This window comes from Leucoraja erinacea, chromosome 9 (assembly GCF_028641065.1).
Source record: "Leucoraja erinacea ecotype New England chromosome 9, Leri_hhj_1, whole genome shotgun sequence".
In the NCBI taxonomy this organism is placed as follows: Eukaryota; Metazoa; Chordata; class Chondrichthyes; order Rajiformes; family Rajidae; genus Leucoraja; species Leucoraja erinaceus.
Genome location: NC_073385.1, coordinates 39,870,759 through 39,894,833, shown reverse-complemented (window position 1 = coordinate 39,894,833; position 24,075 = coordinate 39,870,759). Strand labels below are relative to the sequence as shown.

At 42.7% G+C, this 24,075-nt stretch overlaps 1 protein-coding gene and 1 long non-coding RNA gene across 2 annotated transcripts in view; one reads left to right on the top strand and one right to left on the bottom strand.

Moving 5' to 3' along the window:
• Nucleotides 1-17,295, bottom strand: part of tdrd9 (tudor domain containing 9) — a 99,061-nt gene extending 81,766 nt beyond the window's left edge. The window contains exons 1-10 of the mRNA XM_055640623.1: nt 17,120-17,295; nt 14,987-15,087; nt 12,682-12,842; nt 12,289-12,510; nt 9,075-9,197; nt 7,884-7,964; nt 5,988-6,152; nt 3,871-3,974; nt 3,393-3,442; nt 1,240-1,294 (exon numbers count right to left, since the gene is read on the bottom strand). Coding sequence (XP_055496598.1) covers nt 1,240-1,294; nt 3,393-3,442; nt 3,871-3,974; nt 5,988-6,152; nt 7,884-7,964; nt 9,075-9,197; nt 12,289-12,510; nt 12,682-12,842; nt 14,987-15,087; nt 17,120-17,244 — 1,187 coding nt within the window. The 5' untranslated portion in view covers nt 17,245-17,295. The remainder of the gene's footprint in view (nt 1-1,239; nt 1,295-3,392; nt 3,443-3,870; nt 3,975-5,987; nt 6,153-7,883; nt 7,965-9,074; nt 9,198-12,288; nt 12,511-12,681; nt 12,843-14,986; nt 15,088-17,119) is intronic.
• Nucleotides 17,296-17,315: 20 nt separating this feature from the next.
• On the top strand, nt 17,316-21,870 carry LOC129700278 (uncharacterized). Its single transcript, XR_008724026.1, has 2 exons — nt 17,316-17,432; nt 21,752-21,870. It is a non-coding gene; the product is annotated as an uncharacterized LOC129700278 (long non-coding RNA).
• Nucleotides 21,871-24,075: the final 2,205 nt, after the last annotated feature.

Genomic DNA, 24,075 nt, shown 5'->3' with positions numbered 1-24,075 from the left:
GTCAAGCCCAAAAGGATATAAAGTGCAGGAGTAACTCAGCAGGACGGACAACATCTCTAGAGAGCATGGGAAGGTGACGTTTCAGGTCAAGATGAGATTCAGAAGGGTTTCAACCAAAAAAATCACCTGTTCATGTTCTCGAGAGATGCTGCCTGGCCCACCAAATTACTCCTACACTTTGTGCCATTTTAAGGATTAACCAGCATCTGTAGTTATTTGTTTTCATGTATAAAGCTCCTTCTTTGTTATAAAGTTTTCATCACTCTCTTTCCCAATTTGATTGGTGTAAAAACATTCCAGAAAATCAATATAGCAGGAAAACATTGAAGTAAGCCCAAAAGCAATGCATATAAATAAATGTAAAATATTAAATATGTTGCAGTTTCACAATAATGGATCATTTTTATTGCCTACAATGAAGAAATGGATACTGAAATACATTGAGAGAGTTGTACTGGTTTCAAATATCAATACATTGTGTCAGCAGCACTTGCGGTTTACAAAGGCTTGCATTCTATAGGGTGGGGTCAAGGAAAGAGCGTTCACGTCGCAGCCCTGATTCCACCAATCTTTCCACCACCACGCACAAGAAGCGACAAGTCAGACACCATTGTATGCAGATGCCGAGAGTGTGTTCAGTTCTAGCTGAACAACTTCTAATCTTGTGTGTGGACTCGATAAGAAGATTCTATAGGGCCATTCTTTGGAAAGTGAACCAAAATGTCACACACATGACCAGATGTCATCACATAAAGTAATCCATTAAAAGATTCTTGTAAGAGATTAATCTTATTCATTGCTATTTTCCTACCTACAGAACTATATCTTTAATTTTTTCTTTAAACTTAGTTATGAAAGAAATGCTTCCATGTGAGGCCACACACGTGACCATTCATATTTGACCTCTGACCCTAAACAAACATTGTCAGCATAACATAAAAATTCAATTTGATAAACTTCAAAAAAAAAGTCATATACACAGCAGAAAACAATATACCTGTAATGCTTTCAGATGTATTCCACAATTTTTCATGTTTGGTCACACATGTGACTAAGAATGGCCCTATACAGCCTTTAAGGCAGATACATCTCTCAAGATACCTTTAAATTTATAGAAAACAGTTGTTGAGTAACTAAGCAAGTAGATTAAAAACTTTAATTCTTTAAGCAAGTAGACTAAAAACTTTGGGGGGGTTTTCGATACATGTTATGGTAAAAATTACCAAAAAAAACCCTTACCTCTTCTGAACCATTGATGTGAGGACCTCGTACATGTAATTTATTTCTGCCAAACCTTAAGAAATGTTATGATAGAAAAGAAAAGGAAGATGTCAAGTGGCAGTGTAAGAGAGAATGAACATTGAGACAAAAATTACCCACCAGAATACTTTTTTTCAAATTTTATTTTACTGTGTAAGATAACAAAAACAATGGTAATATGCAAAGTAATCCAACTTTAGAATTTTTGAATGATTAGAGGTGTTCAATAATATCAAGCAACAAGACCAAATTTGTGATTAACGACATTAAAACGAAAAGGTCGTCAAGCAAGTCATAGACATCTGCAATTTGAATACTACAGCTGTCCTAGTATAAAAGCAAGGACAACGATTCATTTAAAATAATTTTACCTGACAACAACCACGTCGGAAAAATAAAAATAAAAATCGCAACACATAAAGTTAATAAAATATGTTAAAGTGAAGTTACATTGGCAATGACAAGCAAATTACTAACTTGATATGTTCAGATAATAAGAATAGCAGCCAAATCACATTTCCAATATGTTAGAAAGCAGATTCTAGCATAAATTATCCTTTCCAAATACAAGGCGTAGCTATGGGCATGCAAATGGGCCCTAGCTATGCCTGCCTCTTTGTAGGGTACGTCGAACAATTCTTGCTCAAGGCGTACCGTGACCCTATCCCCAAACTCTACCTCCGCTACATCAACGACTGCATTGGTGCTACTTCCTGCATCCACACACAACTCACTAACTTCATCCATTTCACCACTAACTTCCATCCGGCACTCAAATACACCTGGACCATTTCCGACATTTACCTACCATTTCCTGACCTCACTATCTCCATCGCAGGTGATAGACTCCTAACCGACATCCACTATAAACCCACTGACTCTCATGGCTATCTGGACCACACTTCTTCCCACCCTGTTTCCTGTAAGGACTCCATCCCCTACTCCCAATTCCTCCATCTACGCCGCATCTGCACCCAGGATGAGGTGTTCCACACCAGGGCATCGGAGATTTCCTCATTATTCAGGGAACGGGGGTTCCCCTCTTCTACCATAGACGAGGCTCTCACCAAGGTCTCTTCTATACCCCTTGACTCTATGCTCACTCCCCATCCCCCCACTCGTAACAAGGGCAGAGTCCCCCTTGCCCTCACCTTCCACCCTGCCAGCCGGCACGTACAACAAATAATCCTCCATTATTTTCGCCACCTCCAACGTGACCCCACCACTTGCCACATCTTCCCATCTCCTCACGTCTGCTTTCCTCCGTAACTGCCTGGTCAATTCGTCCCTTCCCACCCGAACCACCCCATCTTCGGGCACTTTCCCTTGCAACCGTAAAAAATGCTACACTTGTCGCTTTATCTCTCCCCTCGACTCCATTCAAGGACCCAAGCAGTCTTTCCAGGTGCGGCAGAGGTTCACCTGCACCTCCTCCAACCTCATCTGTTGCATCCGCTGCTCTAGATGTCAGCTGCTCTACATCGGTGAGACCAAGCGTAGGCTTGGCGATCGCTTCGCCGAACACCTGCGCTCGGTTCGCAATAACCAAGCTGATCTCCCGGTGGCTCACCACTTCAACTCCCCCTCCCATTCTGAATCCGACCTTTCTGTCCTTGGCCCCCTCCATGGCCAGAGTGAGGACCAGTTGGAGGAGCAGCACCTCATATTTCACTTGGGCAGTTTGCACCCCAGCGGTATGAACATTGACTTCAGATAGTCCTTTCTTTCTCCTCCCCTTCTCAGCTCTCCCGCAGCCCACCTGCTCTCCACCTCTTCCTTTCTTCTTCCCCCCCCCCCCACCCTCACATCTCTGAAGAAGGGTTTTGTTGCCTATTTCCTTTGCTTCATAGATGCTGCCTCACCCGCTGAGTTTCTCCAGCATTTCCATCTACCATAAATCATCCTTGGTCTGTTTTGAGTTTCACTGGTTTCAGAACCGAAATATAGATTAATTCTACAGCTTCCCAAGGCCTTTTGAAACACGAACAGCTCCTACTCACATAAATATCTATCTGACTCTGTAGTTTAAAATCAATACTTTAGGAATTCTACATTTGCCCTCTAAATATGCTTGGAACTCTCATTAGTTGGGATTGGGCAGATCATTTCTTGAGACAATGTTTAAAAAGTACCTGGCAAAAATACTAATACACTGCCACGGTTCAAGTTCATTCCTGTCGATCTATTAAAATTAAATGATACGTTAATACACTCATTAATATTTGCTTCAGACATTAAGCTTCATCCCCAGAGCTATAGCTGCTCTGAACTGGTCCTGCTGAGTGCCTGCCCGCCCCCCCCCATGAACTGTCTCCCTCGGATGGTCATGTCGCACATCGACCCGGCACAAACCTATTTGCACTTTATACTGCTTTAACTGTTTTTTTAATCTTGCTTCTCTGGATGTCTAAGTTTTTCGCTAATTAACTTATTACATCAGATGAAAGTTGCATTCCAAATCTCGTTGTACCTCTGTGCAATCACAATAAAGATATATTATTATTATTATTATTAAGTACATAATAATGTACAACAACTCACTGATAAAGAGGCAGTAGACAAAAGTACTGCAGCAACCAAATAAAATAAAATTCCTGAATTGTCGCTTACCCACTTTGTTCACTTTCAAATTCATCAAAATAGTGGATCAGAGTTTCAGCTATATTGTAGACTTCAGGGGCAATTTTTGGATCATTGGTAAATGAAGGTGCAACCTAGGATTTAAGTGACAAAGATCATACATACATCTTCCTGATGGGCTGCGCAGTCAGAAGGCTTCCCGACGGAATGCAGCCAGAGGTCTTTATCGAGGCGCCGCGATCTTGATGCCTCCCGGATCGCTGCATAGAAGCCCGGGTCGGGGGCCCGGCCGGGGCCTTGCAGGTAGGAGTCCGAGTCGACGTATTGGCCGACGGAGCCTGCGGCTGGGGCCCGGGTCAGCACCATGGAGGAGTGAAGTAGGGTGTCGACAGCGGTGAAGACTTGTGACGATGGGGCCTCGGTGGTGGTGAAGCCTCGCGGCGGCGATGCCTCACGGGGCTACCCGCAGTCGATGAGAGCGTGGAGCACCACCATGAGGGGGTAGTGGAAGGACAATGGAGGACCTGGCGTGGGTGGAACTGCTGTGAGGGAGAACAATGGACAATTGGGTACCCGGCGTGGGTGAACTGTTGGGGGGGGGGGGGGGGGGGGGGGGGGATGGACAAAAGGGGGAGCCGGCATGCTTTGCAACTTTGTCAGTGCCGTAGGTGGCTGCTATTTGTATACATTGTGTATGCAAGCAAATAATTTCACTGCGTCTAGTCACATGTGACAATAAAGTATTCATATTCCTATAATGTGAGGTAACTTAAAAACTAAAATAATTAAATTTAGAATTGCTATTCCATGTTTCAAGAATCAAAAATGTTTTATTGCCATATGTCCTGAAATTCTTACTTGCATCAATACAACATTTATGCAACCATATTACTCCTTAAAACCCATAATAAACAAAATAAGTTCAGTATACACACACATAAAAACAGACAAATAGATAATAGTAGTGCAATGAAAAAAATAATGTACGCAAGTCTATATAGTGAACCAGGCCGTGATGCAAACTTTTTCTTGGAAAGGTAGTAGGGAATACAGTCATATTCAGCCAAAAGGTTTACTTGTTATTTAAATGAGTCAATAATACTGGTGTTTTATTGGAAAATACATCAATTAAGATTCAGTTTCAAAATCCTCTCTTCTGACACCTCTCTGACAGTCAGCACTCCTGATTCCTCTGACTGCCTTCCTCTTCCTTCTTGCTCAGGCTATTAAGAGGCCCTTGTGTTAAGTTGTTATCATCAATATTTGCAGCATTAGTAATTTTTCACGACATTTATTACACAACAAAATTTGCTTGGTCAGCAAAGTACTAAAACATATAGGGGAAAGCCCTTGCAAATTTGGGGCCCCATATCTGAAGAAGGATGTGCTGGTTCTGGAGAGGGTCCAGCAGAGGTTTACAAGAATCATTCCAGGAATTAGTAGGTTAGTATATGATGAGCGTTTGACAACACTGGGCCTCTACTCACTGGAGTTTGGAAGGTTGAGTGGGGACCTCATTGAAACTTACAGAATAATGAAAGGCATAGATGGAGTGGATATGGAAAGGATGCTTCCACTGGTGGGAGAGTCTAGGACCAAAGGTCATAGCCTCAGAATTAAAGGGCGCTCTTTTAGAAAAGAGGCGAGGAGGAACTTCTTTAGTAAGAGGGTAGTTCATCTGTGGAACGCATTGCCACGGAGGGCTGTGGAGACCAAGTCAGTATTTTTAAGGCAGAAATAGACAAATATTTGATCAGAACGCGTGTCAAGGGTTATGGGGAGAAGGCAGGAAAACGGGATTAGGAGGCAGAGATCAGCCATGATTGCATGGCAGAGTAGATTCGATGGGCCGAATGACCTATTCTACTCCTATAACCTGTGAACCGCTAAAAATTAGCTGATAAGCTATTTAAAGGCGGCCAATTTACATATGTTTACACATATTCTCAACTCGAACCATTTTGTTAAATTGAGGCCTCAGCCAAAATGTCATAAGATGACTAGTCACACATTAGTTGTTAAATCAAATTTAAAACATTGAAGTTAAATTATGTAGTCCTGTGTGATCATTTTCAGAAAATCAAAGAAAGGAATGTTACTTTGTCGAAATAAACTATATTCAAGATTTTCTTTCAAAATAGTCTCACCGGGTAGTGAATGAGATGTTGGAGATCATCGAGATAATATTCATCAATGATGTGCGGGGTTCCCTCCACCTGGAATACATATGCTGGGGTCAGGCTATTATGGAACGGCACTGCAAAATAGTCTGCAAACTCCATGCAATTAATGGTCGCAGACATTAAAATCACCTGCAATGAAGAAACATTGATTTCGAGTCGGAGCCAAGTTTCCATGAAATACATAATAGATTAAATCCAGAATGTTTTACAAGACCACAACTAAAAAAACATTCCACATGCCAACTTGTAATGTTGTGTACAGAAAGAACATTGAAAACTTTGGTTTATATTTATTATTGTCACATGTGCTGTGATACAGTAAAAAGGTTTGTTTTTCCATGCTATCCAATCACATCAGATATACTATACATCAATACAATCGAGTCAAATTCAATAGATAAAGGAAAAGATACAAAGTATAGTAAAAAAGATTTGACCCATTGAATCTATTCCACCATTCTCCTGCCTTCTCCCTGTAATCTTTGGTCTTCACTCATCAAAAACGTATTTATCTCGGTTTTAAAACTATCCAATGTCTTGCCTTTGACAACCAACCAAACTCCACAGAATCATCTCCCTCCGTCCGATTAAAGAAATTCCTCCTTATCTTTGTATCTCTTTTGTAAGTTTCAGAATTATAAATGGAGTATTTGTTTGGGTGCCAAAGCAATGCTTTCATACAAATGGTATAAAATTTATGCAAAACACAAATCTTACTTAATTTTCCAAATTTTGGTTGCCATTTTAGTCAATGGAACCAAATTTCACAAGTGGAATACAACACATGCATGCACAATACATTTGCTGTCTGCGACCAAGGATAATTCTACCAATTAGACTATAGGTGCGGAATTTAGAAATAAGGGGGTAATCACCTTCATTAGATTATATCACAGGGCCCCCCCAAAAGTTAACAGGAATTAGAGGAACAAATATATCAGAAGAGCAATAAGGTGGTAATAGTAGGTGATTCCAACATCCCCCGTATGGACTAGGATTGCCTTTGATAGGCGGAATTTGTTAAGCACGTCCTGGAAATTTTTCTCATTAGGATTTAGGGCGAGCTGGCCAACTGGATATAAAATTAACTTGGGAGGAGTCAGAGGGTAGTAGTGATTGGCTGTTATTCAGATTGGAGGCCTGTGGCCAGTTGTGTGCCACTGGGACCAGAACTGGCTCAACTGTTGTTTGCCAAGTATATTAACAATCTGGATGACAATTTTGTTAACACGGTTAGGGAGTTTTCAGATTACACCAAAATTGATGTTATAGTGCTATGAAGAGAGTTTAGCTAAGATTATAAAGGGATCTTGATGATCTGCGGAAGTGGGTAAAGGAAGGGCAGGTGGAATTTAATTTTGGCAGGTGAGAGGTGTTGCATTTTGCCAAGTTAAACCAGGACAGGATTTACACAGCATACGGTAGTGCCGCAGACCAGAGAGGGGTACTGGCACAACGAGAGGACTCGGAATGAAGGTGATTAGTGACGGTCTGCATAAAGGGAGCTGGGCAAGCCTGTGGAGGAAATGAATCGGCAGGGTTATGAGAGGAAATGAGGCTGGAATGCTTTCCATAGACTATTTGGACTTTCCAAGCCTCTTTCGACATTGTAACCGTGTTATGCTTCTGTGAACATTTCTGTATGTTTAGGAGTTACCATATCAAACATATGAATTCTATTATCTAGTAAAAATAATAAAGATTGGCAAACTTAAACTGGAGAACAGGGATGGTGGAAGACAGAGCCTTATGGATTATGTATGTTCCTTTGATTATGCTCCTCCAGATAACCTATTTGCAATGACTTGTATGCAACAGATATATTTCTATCCTTGAGGGAGTTATATTGTATCAGCTCACCTTAATAGACCGCGAATTAGTACGTAGCAGTTTACGAACAATCAACAACAATAAATCCATGTCTTCAGTACGCTCATGCACCTAGATGTGATAACACTAATTAATCAGAGGTTCATTTTTGCATACTATCAAACTTTCCTTAAAATTTGATAAGACATTTTTTCATTGCAGTGATCTCTTTCAGCTATGTAAAACCACCTCTATTTACTCATTAACATTATTTGAACTTAAAAGATCAATTCCAGCCTTAATCCAGTAGTAGGCACACTTTTAATATTAGTACCAAAAACTCGAAGATAAATCATCAGGAATATGTATTTTCAGTCCTCTTACAAGGAGAACGCTGCAAAGCCCGAATCATGAAATACTTTTAAGACCAAGATACATTTTACACCAGAGATGAATCAGAAGTACTGGGCAGAAGGCAGAAATTGTAGCTACGGCGCAAATTAGATTTGGCCCAATCTTTTTCAATAGCAAATCCATCTAATTCCTCCATGTACTCCACATCTGCACCCAAGATGAGATGTTCTAAATCAGGAAATCCGATATGTCCTCATTCTTTAGGGAACAGGGATTCCCCTCTTCCATCATAGACAAGGCCCTCACACCAGTCTCTTCGGTATCCCGCAGCTCCGCTCTTGCTCCCTCTCCCCCCAGTCGCAACAGGGACAAGAGTCCCCATAGTCCTCACCTTTCACTACATCAGCCGTCGCATATAGCACATAATCCTCTGATATTTTCTCCGTATCCAACGGGATCTCATCACTAGTCACATCTTTCCATCTCCACCCCTTTCCGCTGAGCCAATTCCCTCCACAACTGCCTGCTTCTCATCCCTTCACACACAAACCACCTCCTCGCCAGGTACTTTTCCCTGCAACCGCAGGAGATGCAACACCTGTCCCTATACCTCCTCCCTCAACTCCACCCAAGGAAGCGGGCAGTCACGGTAGAGTTTAATTTTATGTCATGTTGTTACTTGCGAGCACCAAGGCAAATTCCTTATATGTGTACATACTTGGCCAATAAACGTATTCATTAATTCATGTAAGGGATTACATTATCCTTTCTTTCAGTAAATATAGTTATTAATTGATAAAAGGTACACGTTTAATAAGATACGCACAGTACAACTTAAAATCATGCTCTGACATAAAGGGATGAGAAAGTTGATTAAATATTCCATACTTCATCAATGAAGATGTGTGTAAATTGAATCAAACTTTTTGCGTTTACAATTTTTTGAAGTAGAACGCCTGTTGTCACATATGTAAGTTGTGTGTCCAAACCCACTTCTTTTTCTAATCCAACCTTATTTTGAGAATAAAAACAGAAATAATCAATTTATGAAAAAAGACTTCAGCAACAAAATAATTACTTTATAAGAACCAACATGGTATTATTTTATTGCATGGTAGCACAGTTAAGTCTAAGCCAGCAAGGTGTACATTTATACATAATTGCTGCAAATTTAACACCAATTGTCCAATACCACCCCATTTCTATTCCCCACGGTCATTTTAAAATGGTCTTTGCTACAATTAGACACACACAAAATGCTGAAGTAATTAATTTAATCTTTGGAGTGGAGGAATCATTCTGGTAAAGCTAAAGGGACTTTCTCCAAGGTCAATAAACCCATTGCAAATTTGGTAGGAAAATTATTACAGGCACTGGTAACCATTGCATTACAGCCGTTCAGGTAATGCTGATGGTAATTTGCCCTTAGAATTCACAAAATCATCAAAATGTTTTTTTTAATTATGGGTTAATAATTGGAAAGAAATTGATACTTAAATTTTGGGAAAATACAACCACACCAACCGTTAAAATGTGGATTAGGAATATGATGGACATAGCACGCCTTGAAGAAATGAGACTCCGACTAATAGATAAATATGACCAATTCTTAAGGAGTTGGTCTCCTTTCATCGACTTTTTGGAATCATGTAATGCAGCAGTACCGTAAGGATTGCTGATTTCAGTTCATGACGCGGATAGAGCTACATCTCCGAATACAGATTTGAAAAATTCTCTTTTAAGGGGCCTTCTCTTCTATTTCTACTTTCCACTTTCTCTCTTCCTTTTTTTATTTTTTATATACACACTTCACGTTTTTCTACTCTCTACCATCTATTTTTCCACTTTTTCCCCTTTCTATTGTTTTCTTTTTCTTGTCCTGCTTACTTCCTTCTTATAACATAAAACTAGAGGTTGTACATAGAATGGATTACGGTATTACATAGTTGGCACCTAAAATTAGGTTCCACTGTACTGTTTTGTGCTGTATTAACTTCTAATAAAATAAACAAAAAAAAAACAACAAAAAAAAGAATTCACAAAATCATTGAAACATGGAATAAAATTCGCTCTTGTGATGCTTTTGTTTAAAAAAGTAAATGAAAACATTATTTCCTCTTCAAATTGCACATGCACAGTTGACGTAGCTTTGTATTACAGACTATTTATAGGAACACGACCACTGCCCAATGCAGAGATCATTGCACTTCTATTACTAATTTAACTGGGATGTTGTATAGTTCAAGCATCATTTCTATCTTATTTCCTTTTCCTTGAGACACAAAAGATAAAATTTAATTAGCCTTAATATATATATATATATATATATATATATATATATAGGCGCCCAGTCCCTGGGAAAAAGACTTATGGGGGATAAAATCTCTTGCGTGGTCAGAATAGTCAAGAAAGATGTCTTATTTCAGTACTAATACTACTATAAATCTAACAGTAATGGTGCATAGTTATTAAGCAATCTGTCTACTGAGAGACCTCCATGTGTCAATCAGTCCGAAGAAGAAGGGTCTCGACCCGAAACGTCACCCTTTCTTTCTCTCCAGAGATGCTGCCTGTCAGAGATGCTGCCTGTCCCGCTGAGTTACTCCACCCTATTGTGCCTACCTCCATGAGATAATGCCTTTAAAGCTTCATTTCCTAAAAAATGTTTAGGCACTTCATCCCATGTATGTTTTCTGTTGATCTAACCCATACCCCTGAAGTTCAACATTTTTTTTCATCTGTTAATCTTAAGAGTCACACAGCTGGAAACAGGTTCTTCCGACCAACATGCCCATCTATACTAGTCCCACCTGCCCTCACGGCCCATATCCCTCTAAACTTATCCTATCCATGTACCTGTCAAACATCTCTTAAATGTTTTGATAATACTTGCCTCAACTACCTCCTCCGGCAGCTTGTGTTATATACCCATTACCCTCTGTGTTACACGTTGCCCCGTAGGTTCTATTAAATCTTTGCCCCCTCACCTTAAAGGAATATTGTACTATGTACATCCTGGCAATTAGTGAAAACAAGCTACATGTGTCAACAAAAACAACTCAAATGCAGAGTATTTAGTGATAAATTTACTTATTGATTTTCCAATTTTTTTTACATTGATTTTCCACACCATAAGGCACGTCTGTAATGTGATATATTCCCTCATTGCCTGGATGCCTGTACTTCTAACAATGCTCCAGTTGCACAAATAAAGTTATACTTCCAAGTATCACTCCACAAAAAGTTATTTTCATAAGAAAAGTTTCTGAAATCAATTTTCTCATTTTCATTTTCTGTTACCAAGTTGCTTGAATTTTTTTGAGGGAACTTAACTAGCTATGATACAGTTGCATCACCAGTAGAAATGTTGTCCAACATCTTGTGATCCATGTTCATTCCTGACTTCTGGTGCTGTGTAAAGTTTGTACGTTCTGCCTGTGACTACATGGATTCCTTTTAGCCTTAGGTTTCCTTCCACATCCAAAATACATTCAGTTTGGTAAATTAATTGGCCGCTGTAAATTAACCCCAAGTAGCAAGCAAACTGTAGATTCTGAAGGAAGCTGACAGGAATGCAGAACGAGTAAATCTTATATCTCTCACTTATGTCCTCTGGTTCTCGATTCTCCTACTCTGGGTAATCAACTGAGTGCATTTACCCTATCTATTTCCTTCATGATTTCATACATCGCTGTAAGATTACCCCTCAGCCTGTTGCACTCCAAGCAATAACGTCATAGCTTGCCCATCCTATAGCTCAGTCCATCAAATCCTGGCACCATCACGCAAATCATCTCTGCATTCTTTCCTGTTTAATGTCATCTTTCCGAGAGACGGATCAAAACTGTCCCTCTTCAGAAAGAACCATTAAACATGCTAAGTATACATACTTTAAAAAACAAAACAAATTATAGACCAGTCAATTTCAAATATTCACATGTTTGAGAAATTTATCGCAAATATTATGAAAAGCTAATTCAGCATTTTATACAATACTAGTTAGCTTTAATCAGTCATGATACAACATTCCAGAAAATCATTTCCTAAACAACTTAAATGAAACTACGAAGTTTAAAAATAAAAAACAAAAACACCAATATACCTGATAGCCAACCAGGCCTCCAATTGTCAGACAACGTTCTTTGCAGATCCACCGGGCAATACTGATTGCTCCAATTTTTCGTGGCTGAGTCACTACAATATTGCAGAATGCATGTTTTTTTAAGTAGTGTTCAAGAATATATTGTGGTAGTTGTGTACTCTTGCCACTGCCAGTAGCACCGCAGATGATGACAATCGAATTATTTTCAACGAGATTAACTAACTGCAATTGCAAAACAACATATTTTAAGCACAAGTGCAACAAAAAGGTTGGGAGTTTTATATTTTACCAGATGAGAAGCCTTGTTTACAATGATGACTACTCATCAGCATTCAGTATTTCATGATGATATAGTAATTAGAATAAATAGTACAACATGAAGGTTATTCCTACCTGTTCTCTATGTTTAGTAATCGGCAAATCAGGGTACACGTAGTCTGCCATTTTGAGGCTACTTGCTGGCCTCACAGCCGAAAGAACATTTCTTGCGTTTACATAAGAAATCTTGAGAAGGTCCTCAGCATTAACCTTTTGCGTCTTATTGTTGTCTACATCTGAACGACAAGGGATGTTTAACTAAAGATCTCAATTTTAATAAAACATGTTTGCATGGAAATAAAACCCTAACATTTCAATAAATACAAAGTTTGGCATGAATTCTGAATAAGATATTGTGAAAATTATAATTAACATTTTTCAACACCAAAGTCCCAAATTTACTCAACTCTAAGCTCAGTCTAAAGGGAATAAAAGGTGTACAGAGGAAGATATACAAGTAGACACAAAATGCTGGAGTAACTGAGTGGAACAGGCAGCATCTCTGGAGAGAAGGAATGGTGACGGATTGAGTCGAGCGAAACGATTGCCGAGTCTGCGCTTGGTCTCGCCAATATACAGGAGTCCACACGTGGAGCAGCAGATACAGTAGATGAGGTTGGAGGAGGTGCAAGTGAACCTCTGCCTCACCTGAAAAGACTGTTGGGGTCCTTGGACGGAGTCGAGCGGGCAGAAATAGGGACAGGCATTGCATCTCCTGCGGATGCAGGGGAAAGTGCCTGGGGAACACCTGAACACCTTCACTCAGTCCGCCAAAACCTACCTGATCTCCCGGTTGCTCAACACTTTAACTCCCCCTCCCATTCCCACACTGACCTTTCTGTACTGGGCCTCCTCCATTGTCAGAGTGAGGCCCTGCGCAAATTGGAGGAACAGTACCTCATATCACACCCCAGTGATATGAACAATGACTTCTCTAACTTCAAGTAGCCCTTGCTTTCCCTCTCTCTCCATCCCTCCCCCTGCCCTGTTCTCCTACCAGTCTTACTGTCTCTGACTACATTTTGTCTCTGTACCACACACTCCCCTGACATCAGTTTGAAGGGTCTCTACCCGAAACGTCACCCATTCCGTCTCTCCAGAGATGCTGCCTGCCCCGCTCAGTTACTCCAGCATTTGGAGTCTATCTTCGATTTAAACCAGCATCTGCAGTTCTTTCCTATACAAGATATATAAGAATGTGCCCAAGGCCTTCATGAAAAAAGACATGTCCACAGATGCATATTTAATAGCAAAGGATTTCAAGTTAATTTTGCACTATTAAAATTTTTACCACCTATAGTTTTGTAAGTTGCAGTATTGTACAGGTAGTAGTCTCAATAGTTGTGTTCCTAACATACCATTATGTTGCAGAAAATTATGTTATAAAAACCATTGTGTCACTGGGGAAAAGCGGGTTTGGGATAGAGAGTTTCATTATTGCAATAACTGTTAGTTATTCTGTAGGATTTGTCAAAATAAAGGTATTTTTAACAGTTAGAAGTTCATTTCTGTTATTGCTAATGTAAGTTAAAAGTACTATGTTACATTGTTTAGCAAGGTGACATTGCCAGGTGTCAATAGAAGTGTTTACCTGTCAGTTTCAATGGCTATGTGCATTGAAAAATGGGGGTCTGCAGTATCTGATTACTGTGGGATGGTTACATACAAGCTGTTTTTCCCACTCCCCATGATAGATTTATTTCTGCTTATTAATTGCCAAGCTAATTTTGAATTTTCATTTCCCGATTGAAATCACCTTATGACCAATTCAGTCCACCTAATACAAATCATGTTCCCTAATTCAATCACATTAGATCCAAATTGTTTTATAGAAACATAATATAAATGAACTGCAGATGCCGATTTATCTCAAAGATAGACACAAAATGCTGGAGTAACTCAGCTGGTCTGGCAGCTTCCCTGAAGAAAATGGATTGATGATATTTCCGGTCAGAAACCCTTCTTCTGGCTGAAGTCTGAAGAAGGGTACTGACCTGAAACGTCACCTGTTGCTCTATGGAAGCATGCATTATAACATTATAACCAGCTGTATTCAAAAGGGCAAGATACGCATTTGTGTTTGTATACAAAGGGAGATTATGGGATAAAATAAACTTTCATTATGCTGCTTTCAATGTAATTAGTGATCACTAATTAAATTTATATATTACATTAAAAATAATTAGACCGATTTTGACGATTTCTTTAGCTAAGTATTCCAAATTAAAATATCTTAGCTGCAATAGTCACCCAGCATAGAATGAATCCTCTATATCATTTACTATTTTGATAAGATTTTGTAGATTTCCCTTGATAACATGACAGTGTGATACCATATCTAATTTGTCAGAACTTTGGTAATTTACACAAACCATCATACCTCCCTCAGGAACAACGGCACAATGGGAGACCAATTGTTCATTTTGATATTCTGAACCATCCCCGAATTCAGCTTTTATCATTGCTTCTTTTAATTCAATGCTGGAACAAAAAAAATGGAACCAATTGCTAAACATTTTTTCCAACAATTAACTTTGCAATACTAAACTTTAATTTGAGGACAGAAACATTTCCTTCTGCTCATTCTTACACTATCAATTATACTTGTTTCATATATGTAAATTGCATATCTCAAAACTGTGACCTTAACAGTTTCACACCTGAAAACGTTCAGCATCACTGCAAACCACAACCAAACAAGGGTCGAGAACTGATTTTTACCAAAACTTCACCAAGAAGAAATAGCAAAAGTTATTAAAGTAGCAATCAATAACATTAAATAGATTGCAAAGCCAGAGCCATAAAGCTGCTGAACAAATGCCTTTATATATCTATACAAAATCTTTTATATATCTGATAAATATTCATCACATGAATCATTTAATCAATTATGTTAGACTACAGAGCTCATGCAGCACAGGATCAGACCCATCAGCCTATTAAGCAATTTCGGTATTCTGAAAAATGCAAGGAATTATGGGACTTGTCAAAAGTCATTTGTGATAATGAAAAACCAAACGAAGCGCTGGCTGCATAAACGGTGTATAAATTCTTATATTTATTCATAATTTATGTGTAAAAATATATTTAATCTGAGGAACAGGGGTGCCAGGCAGCGGGAGAGCGGGGTGTAACAGCTAGAGGGTGCAGATGCGAGTGGGAGACAGGAGGAGAGACTGGACCGATGGTGAGACATTCTTGGCAGCTGAACTGCTGTGTGTGTACAGACCTGCGTTTCATCCGTAGTCAGGATCGAACCCGGTCTCTGGCGCTGCAAGCGCTGTTGATTTGCTACTGGATTGTCCCCCCTCCCATCCCGAGTGTCCCATCCCTGTCTGGGGGCGGCCAGAGATGTTCAGGGTGACGCTGGACTGACGAGACACCGGCCCGGAGCAGTGGCTTCACCAGGCTTACAGCCACCACGGAGAAGAAGCGCTAACTCCAGCTCAACTCTGCCTGACCCCCGGGTTAACCGACAGCACTGGACTGACGTTCTGCGCTGGCTGGAAGCCTGGGGCCGCCACTGCTCCAGGCCGGTATCCCGTCAGTTCAGGGTCACCCCGGACAGGGATGGGACACTCAGGAGGGGACGATCCAGTAGCAATTCAACAGCGCTTGCAGCACCATAGATCCGGGTTCAATACTGACTATGGATGAAACGCAGGTCTGTATACACACAGCAGCTGAGCTGCCGAGAATGTTTATCGCGAATGACCTATGACCTGGGCATGCGCAGTCAGAATACCAAACTCACTTATTCGCCCATGCCGACCAAAATTTCCTTCTACACTAGTTCCACCTGTCTGAGTTTAGCCCATAATCCTCTAAATCTTTTCTTTCTATGTACTTGTCTAAATGTCACTTAAATTTTGTTATAGTACATGCCTTAACTACCTCCCCTGGCAGATCATTTCATTTACCCACCACCCTTCTGTGTGGAAAAAGTTGCTCCTCAGATTCCTAATAAATCTTTCCCCACCTCGCCTTAAACCCCCGGTTTTTGATTCCCCTACTCTGGATAAATTATCCTGCGCATTCCGCAAATGATCTTATACGTCTCTGTAAGATCATCCCCTCGACCTCCTACGCTCCAAGGATACGTGGTCACCTCTTGCGTTGTGATGTTTAGAGATGGGCAACAAATGAACAGCTAGAAAGTTCGGTTCCTCTATAATATTAATTCTAAGTTTAATTTGGCAGCTGTGGAAATCCAACCACGTTAGGATGGGCTGGTGCTTGTAACTGAGATGGGGGCAGGCTTTGATGCAGATGTTGCCCCCTAGAGACGGAGCAAAGGGCGTGCCATGAGACGGGGACCGTTTATGTCTCTCGTGTAGGTGCTGGGAAGCAGCCTTTGCAACAATGGTTACAGGCCCAGAGGCGGAGCAAAGGGCGTGCAATGAAACGGGAATCTTTCGTGTCTCCTGTGGAGGTGATGGGCGTGTAACCTTGCAAAGGCCGCCTGCCCATGAGACATGAAAGGTCCCAGATGGACTTTAGGCTCTAGGCTCACCACTTCGGTCCACAAGCTTCGGGCTCGGCACCACGTAGATCCATCAAGTCGGCCGCCAATGAGGGGTCCTTTGCGTCTACAAGTTCGGCGCCCGGGGTAGAGCTGTCTTTAGTCTGCTGCGCCATCGCGCACTCGGTCACCGCGCCCAAAATGCGCGGCAACGGTCGGCGCAGCTGAAAGCCCCGCGCATGCGCGTTACCGCCACGAGATCGAGAAAATAACGTGCTGCTGCGTGTGCGCTCCGCCGTTGGCAAGTCCCTTATGCGTTTCTAAAGGAAACGAGTAAGCGAGTTCGGTATTCCGACTGCGTATGGTGAGGTCACTCGCTATAAACATTCTCGGCAGCTGTGTGTGCGTGTTCGCGCAGGTCTGCGATTCGTCCTTGATCGGGCTCGGATCTCAGGCACTGTTGAGCAGCTGCTGGGCAGTCCCTTTCCCCTCCCGGGTGCTCCGTTCCCTCCCGGGTGCTCCGTTCCCTCCCGGGTGCCCCGTTCCCTCCCGGGTGCCCAGTCCCCTCTTGGGTGCCCCATGCCCTAATAGGCTGGCTGAGGGACAGCGCGGGGGGGGTGGGAGGCGCTAGCGCCAGCTCGGCTCTGCCTGTTCCGTCGGATTGACTGGCGGCCCTGGACTGGCGGGGCGCCGGCCCGGAGTGGTCGCGGCCCTGGGCTTGCAGCCGGCTCTGCTCTGGCTCTTGGTGGGCCTGTTCCCCGGCAGGCCGGAGACCATCAGCTGCGCCTCTTGCCTTGTCCAGTGGCTGTCGGTTGTCCCCCTCATCAGCGGGGATGCACACAGGGTGCTTGGCGGGTTAGGCAACATCTCTGGAGAAGAGCCTCGACCTAAAACGTCACCCATGCCTTTTCTCCGAGGCTGCTGCCTGTCCCACTGAGTTGCTGCAGCATTTTATGTGTGTCCCCGTTGATGGTTGGTGCTTGGCTTTTGCCGGTGCTGGGGGTTTGGCCAGGCGGAGGGTGCGGCTGGCGGTTCCCGGCCCGTCGGGGAGCGGGTTCCTCGGGAGTTGATGCTGGGTTGGGCTGGAATTGGCGCTTCTTCTCCATGCTGGCAGTGGGCCTGGGGCCGCCGCTGCTCCGGGCCGGTGTCCTGTTGGTCCGGGGCTGCCAATTGGCCCAGCGGGGCAGGCGGAGTTGAAATAAGGTTGGTGCTTCTTCTCCGAGCTGGCCGTGGGCCTGGAGCTGCTGCTGGTCCGGGCCGGAGTCCCGTCTCGAAAAATAGGCTCTTATCTGGATCTTTGGACGCAATCCGAAGAATCCCACTCCTGACACCACTTTCGTGTTCGTTTTCTCGTTCTACATAAAACTTGAGAGTTTTCAAGGTACAACAGAAGTCTTTGTTACATTACTCAATGCTGGCAGCAAGACAACACAAAATGGCTGCTCACACAGAATCTGACTGCACACACAGACTGTCTACAGACAGGATAAACTATATCCACAACATCTCCCTTTGTCCTGTGCTTCGCCACCTGCTGCACGGGAGGAGCAACGGGTCCTCCCAACCCACACAGTCCACCAAACATCACAGCCACTGTTGGCATTTTGTAAATATTAAGATCTTTCCAGGACCCTGACTCCTAACGTGTTCTTAACTGACATCCATGTCTTTAAGCTGAGGAAGAACTATTACTGTGCATGAACAGACTTGATCAGTCGGACATGAGGCAGAAAGTGGATACGGAGACAATTGAACGGTCCTCACATCCGCCACAGTGACCTCCCATCAAGGAGACCTGTATATCTTTAATTGGACTTTATCAGACTTCAATGTTATATCTTGCACTAAATGTTGTACACTTTCTCCTTTAAATATGTGGATGGCTTGAATGTATTCGTGTATAGGGGGGTTGCACGTAAGGTCATCGGATCAAAAGGGCGTGACGCACGGAGCAGCTCAATCCGTCTGGAGGACATGGCAGCCTCTCGCATACACTGTTAACACACGAAACGTGTACTTTTTTACCTGTTTAAAAACCGCCGAAATTATCCATTTTTGCGCTGTAAATAATTGTGGATGGTGACTGAGCTCTCTGTACCAAATGCTCTAATATCTTTGCTCTGAACACGAGCAAGGTGTAATCAGCCGAAAGAGCGTATCCTCTGGAATCAGTGCTGTCCAGCCACGGCCGCCTTCCGCCCCGTCTCCCTCTGTGCGGCCACGCTGTGGGTCGGCAGCGGACACACGGGGACGAAAACCTGGCAACGTCCCCCCCGTCAGCTGCAGCAGAGTTGGGCAGTCTGGACCCTCCGCCCATCCAGAGTCACTGACCGTGCTGCACCACCGGCACCCCCCCTGACCCCTGACCCTCCCCCCCCCCCCTCCCCCACTTTAACCTCCCCGAACCCACCCCCCCACCCACCCCGACCGTAGAGGGATAGACGACCCGGGGTCCACGAATGTGGAACCAGAGTGTGGTGGCCGGATGCTGGGACAGAAGAAGGGCCAGCTGTACTGGCAGCCATAGTATGTGTTTACCTGATGTTCACCTCGTGTACTCCAGACGGCGTTGTGTGGCAACAGTACGGGTCGCGGGTCGTGACCTCGACTGCCGTGCAACCTCCCTACCAAAGATACTGGATAATCTTTGCTCCCTCCAGTCTGTTCTTTGACTGGATAGCACACACTGTACCTCTGCATGTGAGGAGGACAATAAACTGAATCAGGATTGATCATCTATCCATGTTTTCCAGAGATGCTGCCTGACCGGCAGTAACTCGAGCGCTATGTGTCTTTTTATGTATTAGCGAGCATCTGCAGTTGCTTATTTCCAAAGATCTTATAGCAGAGCTATAGGATCTTTGCTTATTTCTGCTTTAAGAAATCACATTTCTCCCCAACCTCCCGCCGGCCAGAGGCGCTGTCGCAGGCGGTGGCGAGCTGGGATCTTCGGCCGGCCTTCACCGGTGACCTTCCTTGGAGTGAAAGCGACGTGAAGCGAAGCCGCGACAAGGTAAAGCTCAGGAGTCTGATGTCGGTCGTGGTTTGATACGTGTAATCGACCGGGGAATGGACCCGCTTGCGACTAGCGCGCTGGCCTTTGGATGGCGAGTAGTTTGCCTGTCCTTTGCGAGCGAGTTGTGGAGCCGACTGCTCCCGGTCCGGGCACTTGGGCCTAGTGCTGTGACCCCAGCCCCGAGGGTAGCTAACTACTGCAGGCTGGCGCTGTATTGGAGTTGTGATCCCCGTCCTGATCTACATTGGGCGCCGTGTGCCCCAGACGTCAACTGTAGGCGGATGTTGCATTGGTGCTGTATTGGGTCTTTCTACTTGCAGTAAAGCCAAATTTTACGAGTGGCTTTCATTTAATGTTGGTATGCCACGGAGTAGTGGCTCAGCGGGCAGAGTCCTTTCCATATGAGACTTGTAAACTTCCATTAATTAGTTTTTATACCTTATGTTTGAATTGCAGTAAGGCAGGTATTTCAAAAGCCTGATTGAGAAGATTTTGTCGATTTTTAACTAGTTCATGGAACAAATCACGCCGGCACAGCTGGCAGATTTGCGCCAGTGGTGTCTTCCCACTTTCCAATGACATGTGTTTTGTTAGTTAACTGGCTTCAGTAAATTTTACCTACTGTTTAAGGAGTAGTTTATCTATCTATTCTTTCTGAGGAAGCTGCCTAACCAGCAGAGTTACTCCAGCATTTTTAATTGAATTGAATACATTTTATTCACCTAATATGTATGCATACAATGAATTTGCTTTGGTGCTTTGCTCGCAAGTAACAACACGATATACAGTAGACAATTAAAAATAAAACATAATTTAAACATGTGAAGAATGAAATAAAATATCAGAGCAAAAGGAGGCTGTACACTTTTGGCTGTTGAGTTGAGCTACTGCTCGTGGAAAAAAGCAGTGTTTATGTCTGGCTGTGACGGCTTTGATAGTCCGGTCGCCTTCCAGGGGGAAGTGCTTCAAAGAGTTTGTGGCCAGGGTGAGAGGGGTCAGAGATGATATTAGCTGCTCTCCTCCTGGCCCTTGCAGTGTACAATTCGTCGATGGGGGGGCAAGGTTGCAGCCAACAACCTTCTCGGCTGATCGTTGCGTCTATTGTTCCTTTTTATTACATTGGGTTTATAGGTTAATTCCCCTCTGTAAATTTCCTTGAATGTGTAGGGAGTGGATGTGAAAGTGGGGTAACATAGAAATAATGTGAACAGATGATTGTTGGTCAGCATGGGCACGGTGGGCCGAAGGGCCTGTTTCCATGCTACATCTCTAAACTAAACTAATTGCTCTGCCCCAATCTCATGAGGACATTTGCCATCCTTGAACTGCTGAAGCAGGCAGTGCGGGGCTGGGGACTATATGTTTGGAAGCTGTTTTAGGGAGATCACCAGGGGCTATGAGATCAGAAACAATATGGGAACTGATAGCCTGGTGTTTGTGGGGTCATGGTCAAGGGTATTTACTGGTGCGAGATGGAGGCATAAAGGGAGTGGACATCCTTGGTAAAGGTGAGGCATTGGGGATTCCTGAAGAAGGGTCCTGTCCCGAAATGGCATCTATCCATGTTCTCCAGAGATACTGCCTGACTCGCTGTTACTCTGGCACTTTGTATCCTTTTGCCGTCCATCCTTGCCCCATCCATATTAATTCTCTGTTTCAACCCGCAGATAATGGCCGGTCGAGCTGTTGCAGAGTGGTGGTTTAAAATGAAACCTTATGCCATAGCTTACAGGGAATTATGGCCTAGTTTAGCTATCACCTCTATCTTATTTTACAAGATATCATATGGAGGTAAGTGGCCTGAGAGATATTTTAAAAATCCTTGAAGACATATTGGGGAGCTTTAAAAAAAAAATTTAGTTGATCCTGTAACCATAGAGATGGTAGAGAGCTTCTTCTTCTTCTTCTTGCGTATGGCGTGCACAACCTAAAGTTGTGGATCATGGGTAGACATCCAGGCCAGGACAGCATCAGTTACTGGATGGATGGCTTTGATGCCACCAGGGAAAAGCCTCAGTGAGCAGTCATTCACGATGTGTGGTACGGTCTGGATGTCCACAGTCACAAGCAGGGCTGTCTGTCATCCCCCACCTTATGTAGGTGATGGGCTGTTCTTGCATGGAGGGTGCGAATTCTGTTCAGGGTTTGCCATTGCTTGCAATGGAGGTCAAATCCCAGTGTAATACTTATTGATTAAGGTGATAGCTGGATAAAATAATTGTAAAATAATGCCTTCTATTTAATTGGGCCATCATGTAGAATTGGAGTTCGTTTGCACACACAAATGGTTTGAAATTGCACTATTTATTACATGAAATGTTTGAACAAGGTTAATTGCAACCAATATCCATTCTTTCTATCAAAACAAAACAAAAATTGTGCAAAATCTCTTTAATACATTGTTACTGTCTATACATTCAATATTGCCAGTGTCCTACTCAATAGTATTAGCACCTTTATACCACACCCTTGCCGCTCTTGTGCCCCCTCATATGATGTTCCTATCCGTTCTGCACAGCAAGAAAGTACTTACAGACATAAAATGTAAACCAAAAAATTCTAATGCAGGCTCTTCAACCTGAAACAAATCTACTTTCTATGTAATCTTACTCTCTATGCATCTACGTGGCCTGGCTTGCCTAGTATCTCCAGCATTTTCTGTTTTGTTTCACTTTCTTGACTATATTGGTTTGGGAATCATTAAGGTGCTTTTTTAATTGAAGGTAGACTATAGACTGTTTTCCAGTTTAACATAGAATTAGCCATGATTTCCAGTTTAATTTTAGAAGTGCTTCACTTGCATAATGCTAAATGGTTATTTATGTTTTGCAGGTAAAAAGGCAGTAAAAGACAGTAAGTATTCATAATCTATTTTAAACCTTGCCTATCCTAAATCAAACATGTAGTTCTATACAATTGACTCCATTAATGTTTACAATTTAGAGATTGAGTATGTGTAATTATTTAGTGTTATTGTGAGTACTACTTCCTTGACCTTGTCACTGGTCCTGTAGTAGCACTAGTGCCCTACATTTGTGGAAGGGAAAAAAACTAGTCGCCAAAAAAGTCAGCGTTTTTTTTTGGAAGTGGAAATTATGGAAAGAGAGGGACAAACAAACCTTTAAGCTTTGTGTTGAACAGTGTATAGCAGCAGATTTTTCTTATCTTTTGAGAAACTAATTCTCTAGCCGCTATTTGGATGAGAATGGATAAGGGGAATATCTTCAATACGCGTGCAAGCTTCCTCAGAGACCTTCAGAGCTTCTTCACTCATAAAGCTTCAAACACAGTCTTTTGTTGAATAAATGCTTTATTGTTGATGGTAAACAGCAAGATACATCCAAGTTTCTTCCGACTCGTTACTGCAATCTTCCTTGAATTCAAACTTGCAACTTTAAACATTACAAAACTCCTCGTGTCTCCGTAACATTGACATGGTCGAAGTATTGACCTTCTCCATCGTCTCTTCAAACTAATCTGAAAACTAGACTTCTGCGCAAGCATCTAAGCTCCAAATACGCCCAAAAACACGTCATAAATCCCACCCACAATATAACGGGCAGTCTAAACTTTAAAGGCACATGCCATCATCAGTGACATGCAAAACAACCAAATGGCCACTACACAGAGGTGTACCTCGGATTGGTGCTGGGCGCATTGTTTGTCCTCTGTCAATAATTTGAATCAGCATGTACAAGGCATGATGAGTAAGTTTATAGATGACATGACAATAAATGGTATCGTTGACAGTGAAGAAAGTTATCAAGAGTTACAACAGTGTGCTGATCAGCTGGGCAAGTGAGTTGAGGCATGGCAAATGCACTTTAATCTGGATAAATTCACAAGTCATAGAAGCAGAATTAGGACATTCGGCCCATCGAGTTTACTTTACTTTGCCATCCAATCATGGCTGTTCTATCTTTCCCTCTCAACCCCAGTTGCCTGCTTTCTCTCCCTAATATTTGACACCTTTGGTAAACAAGTGCCTATC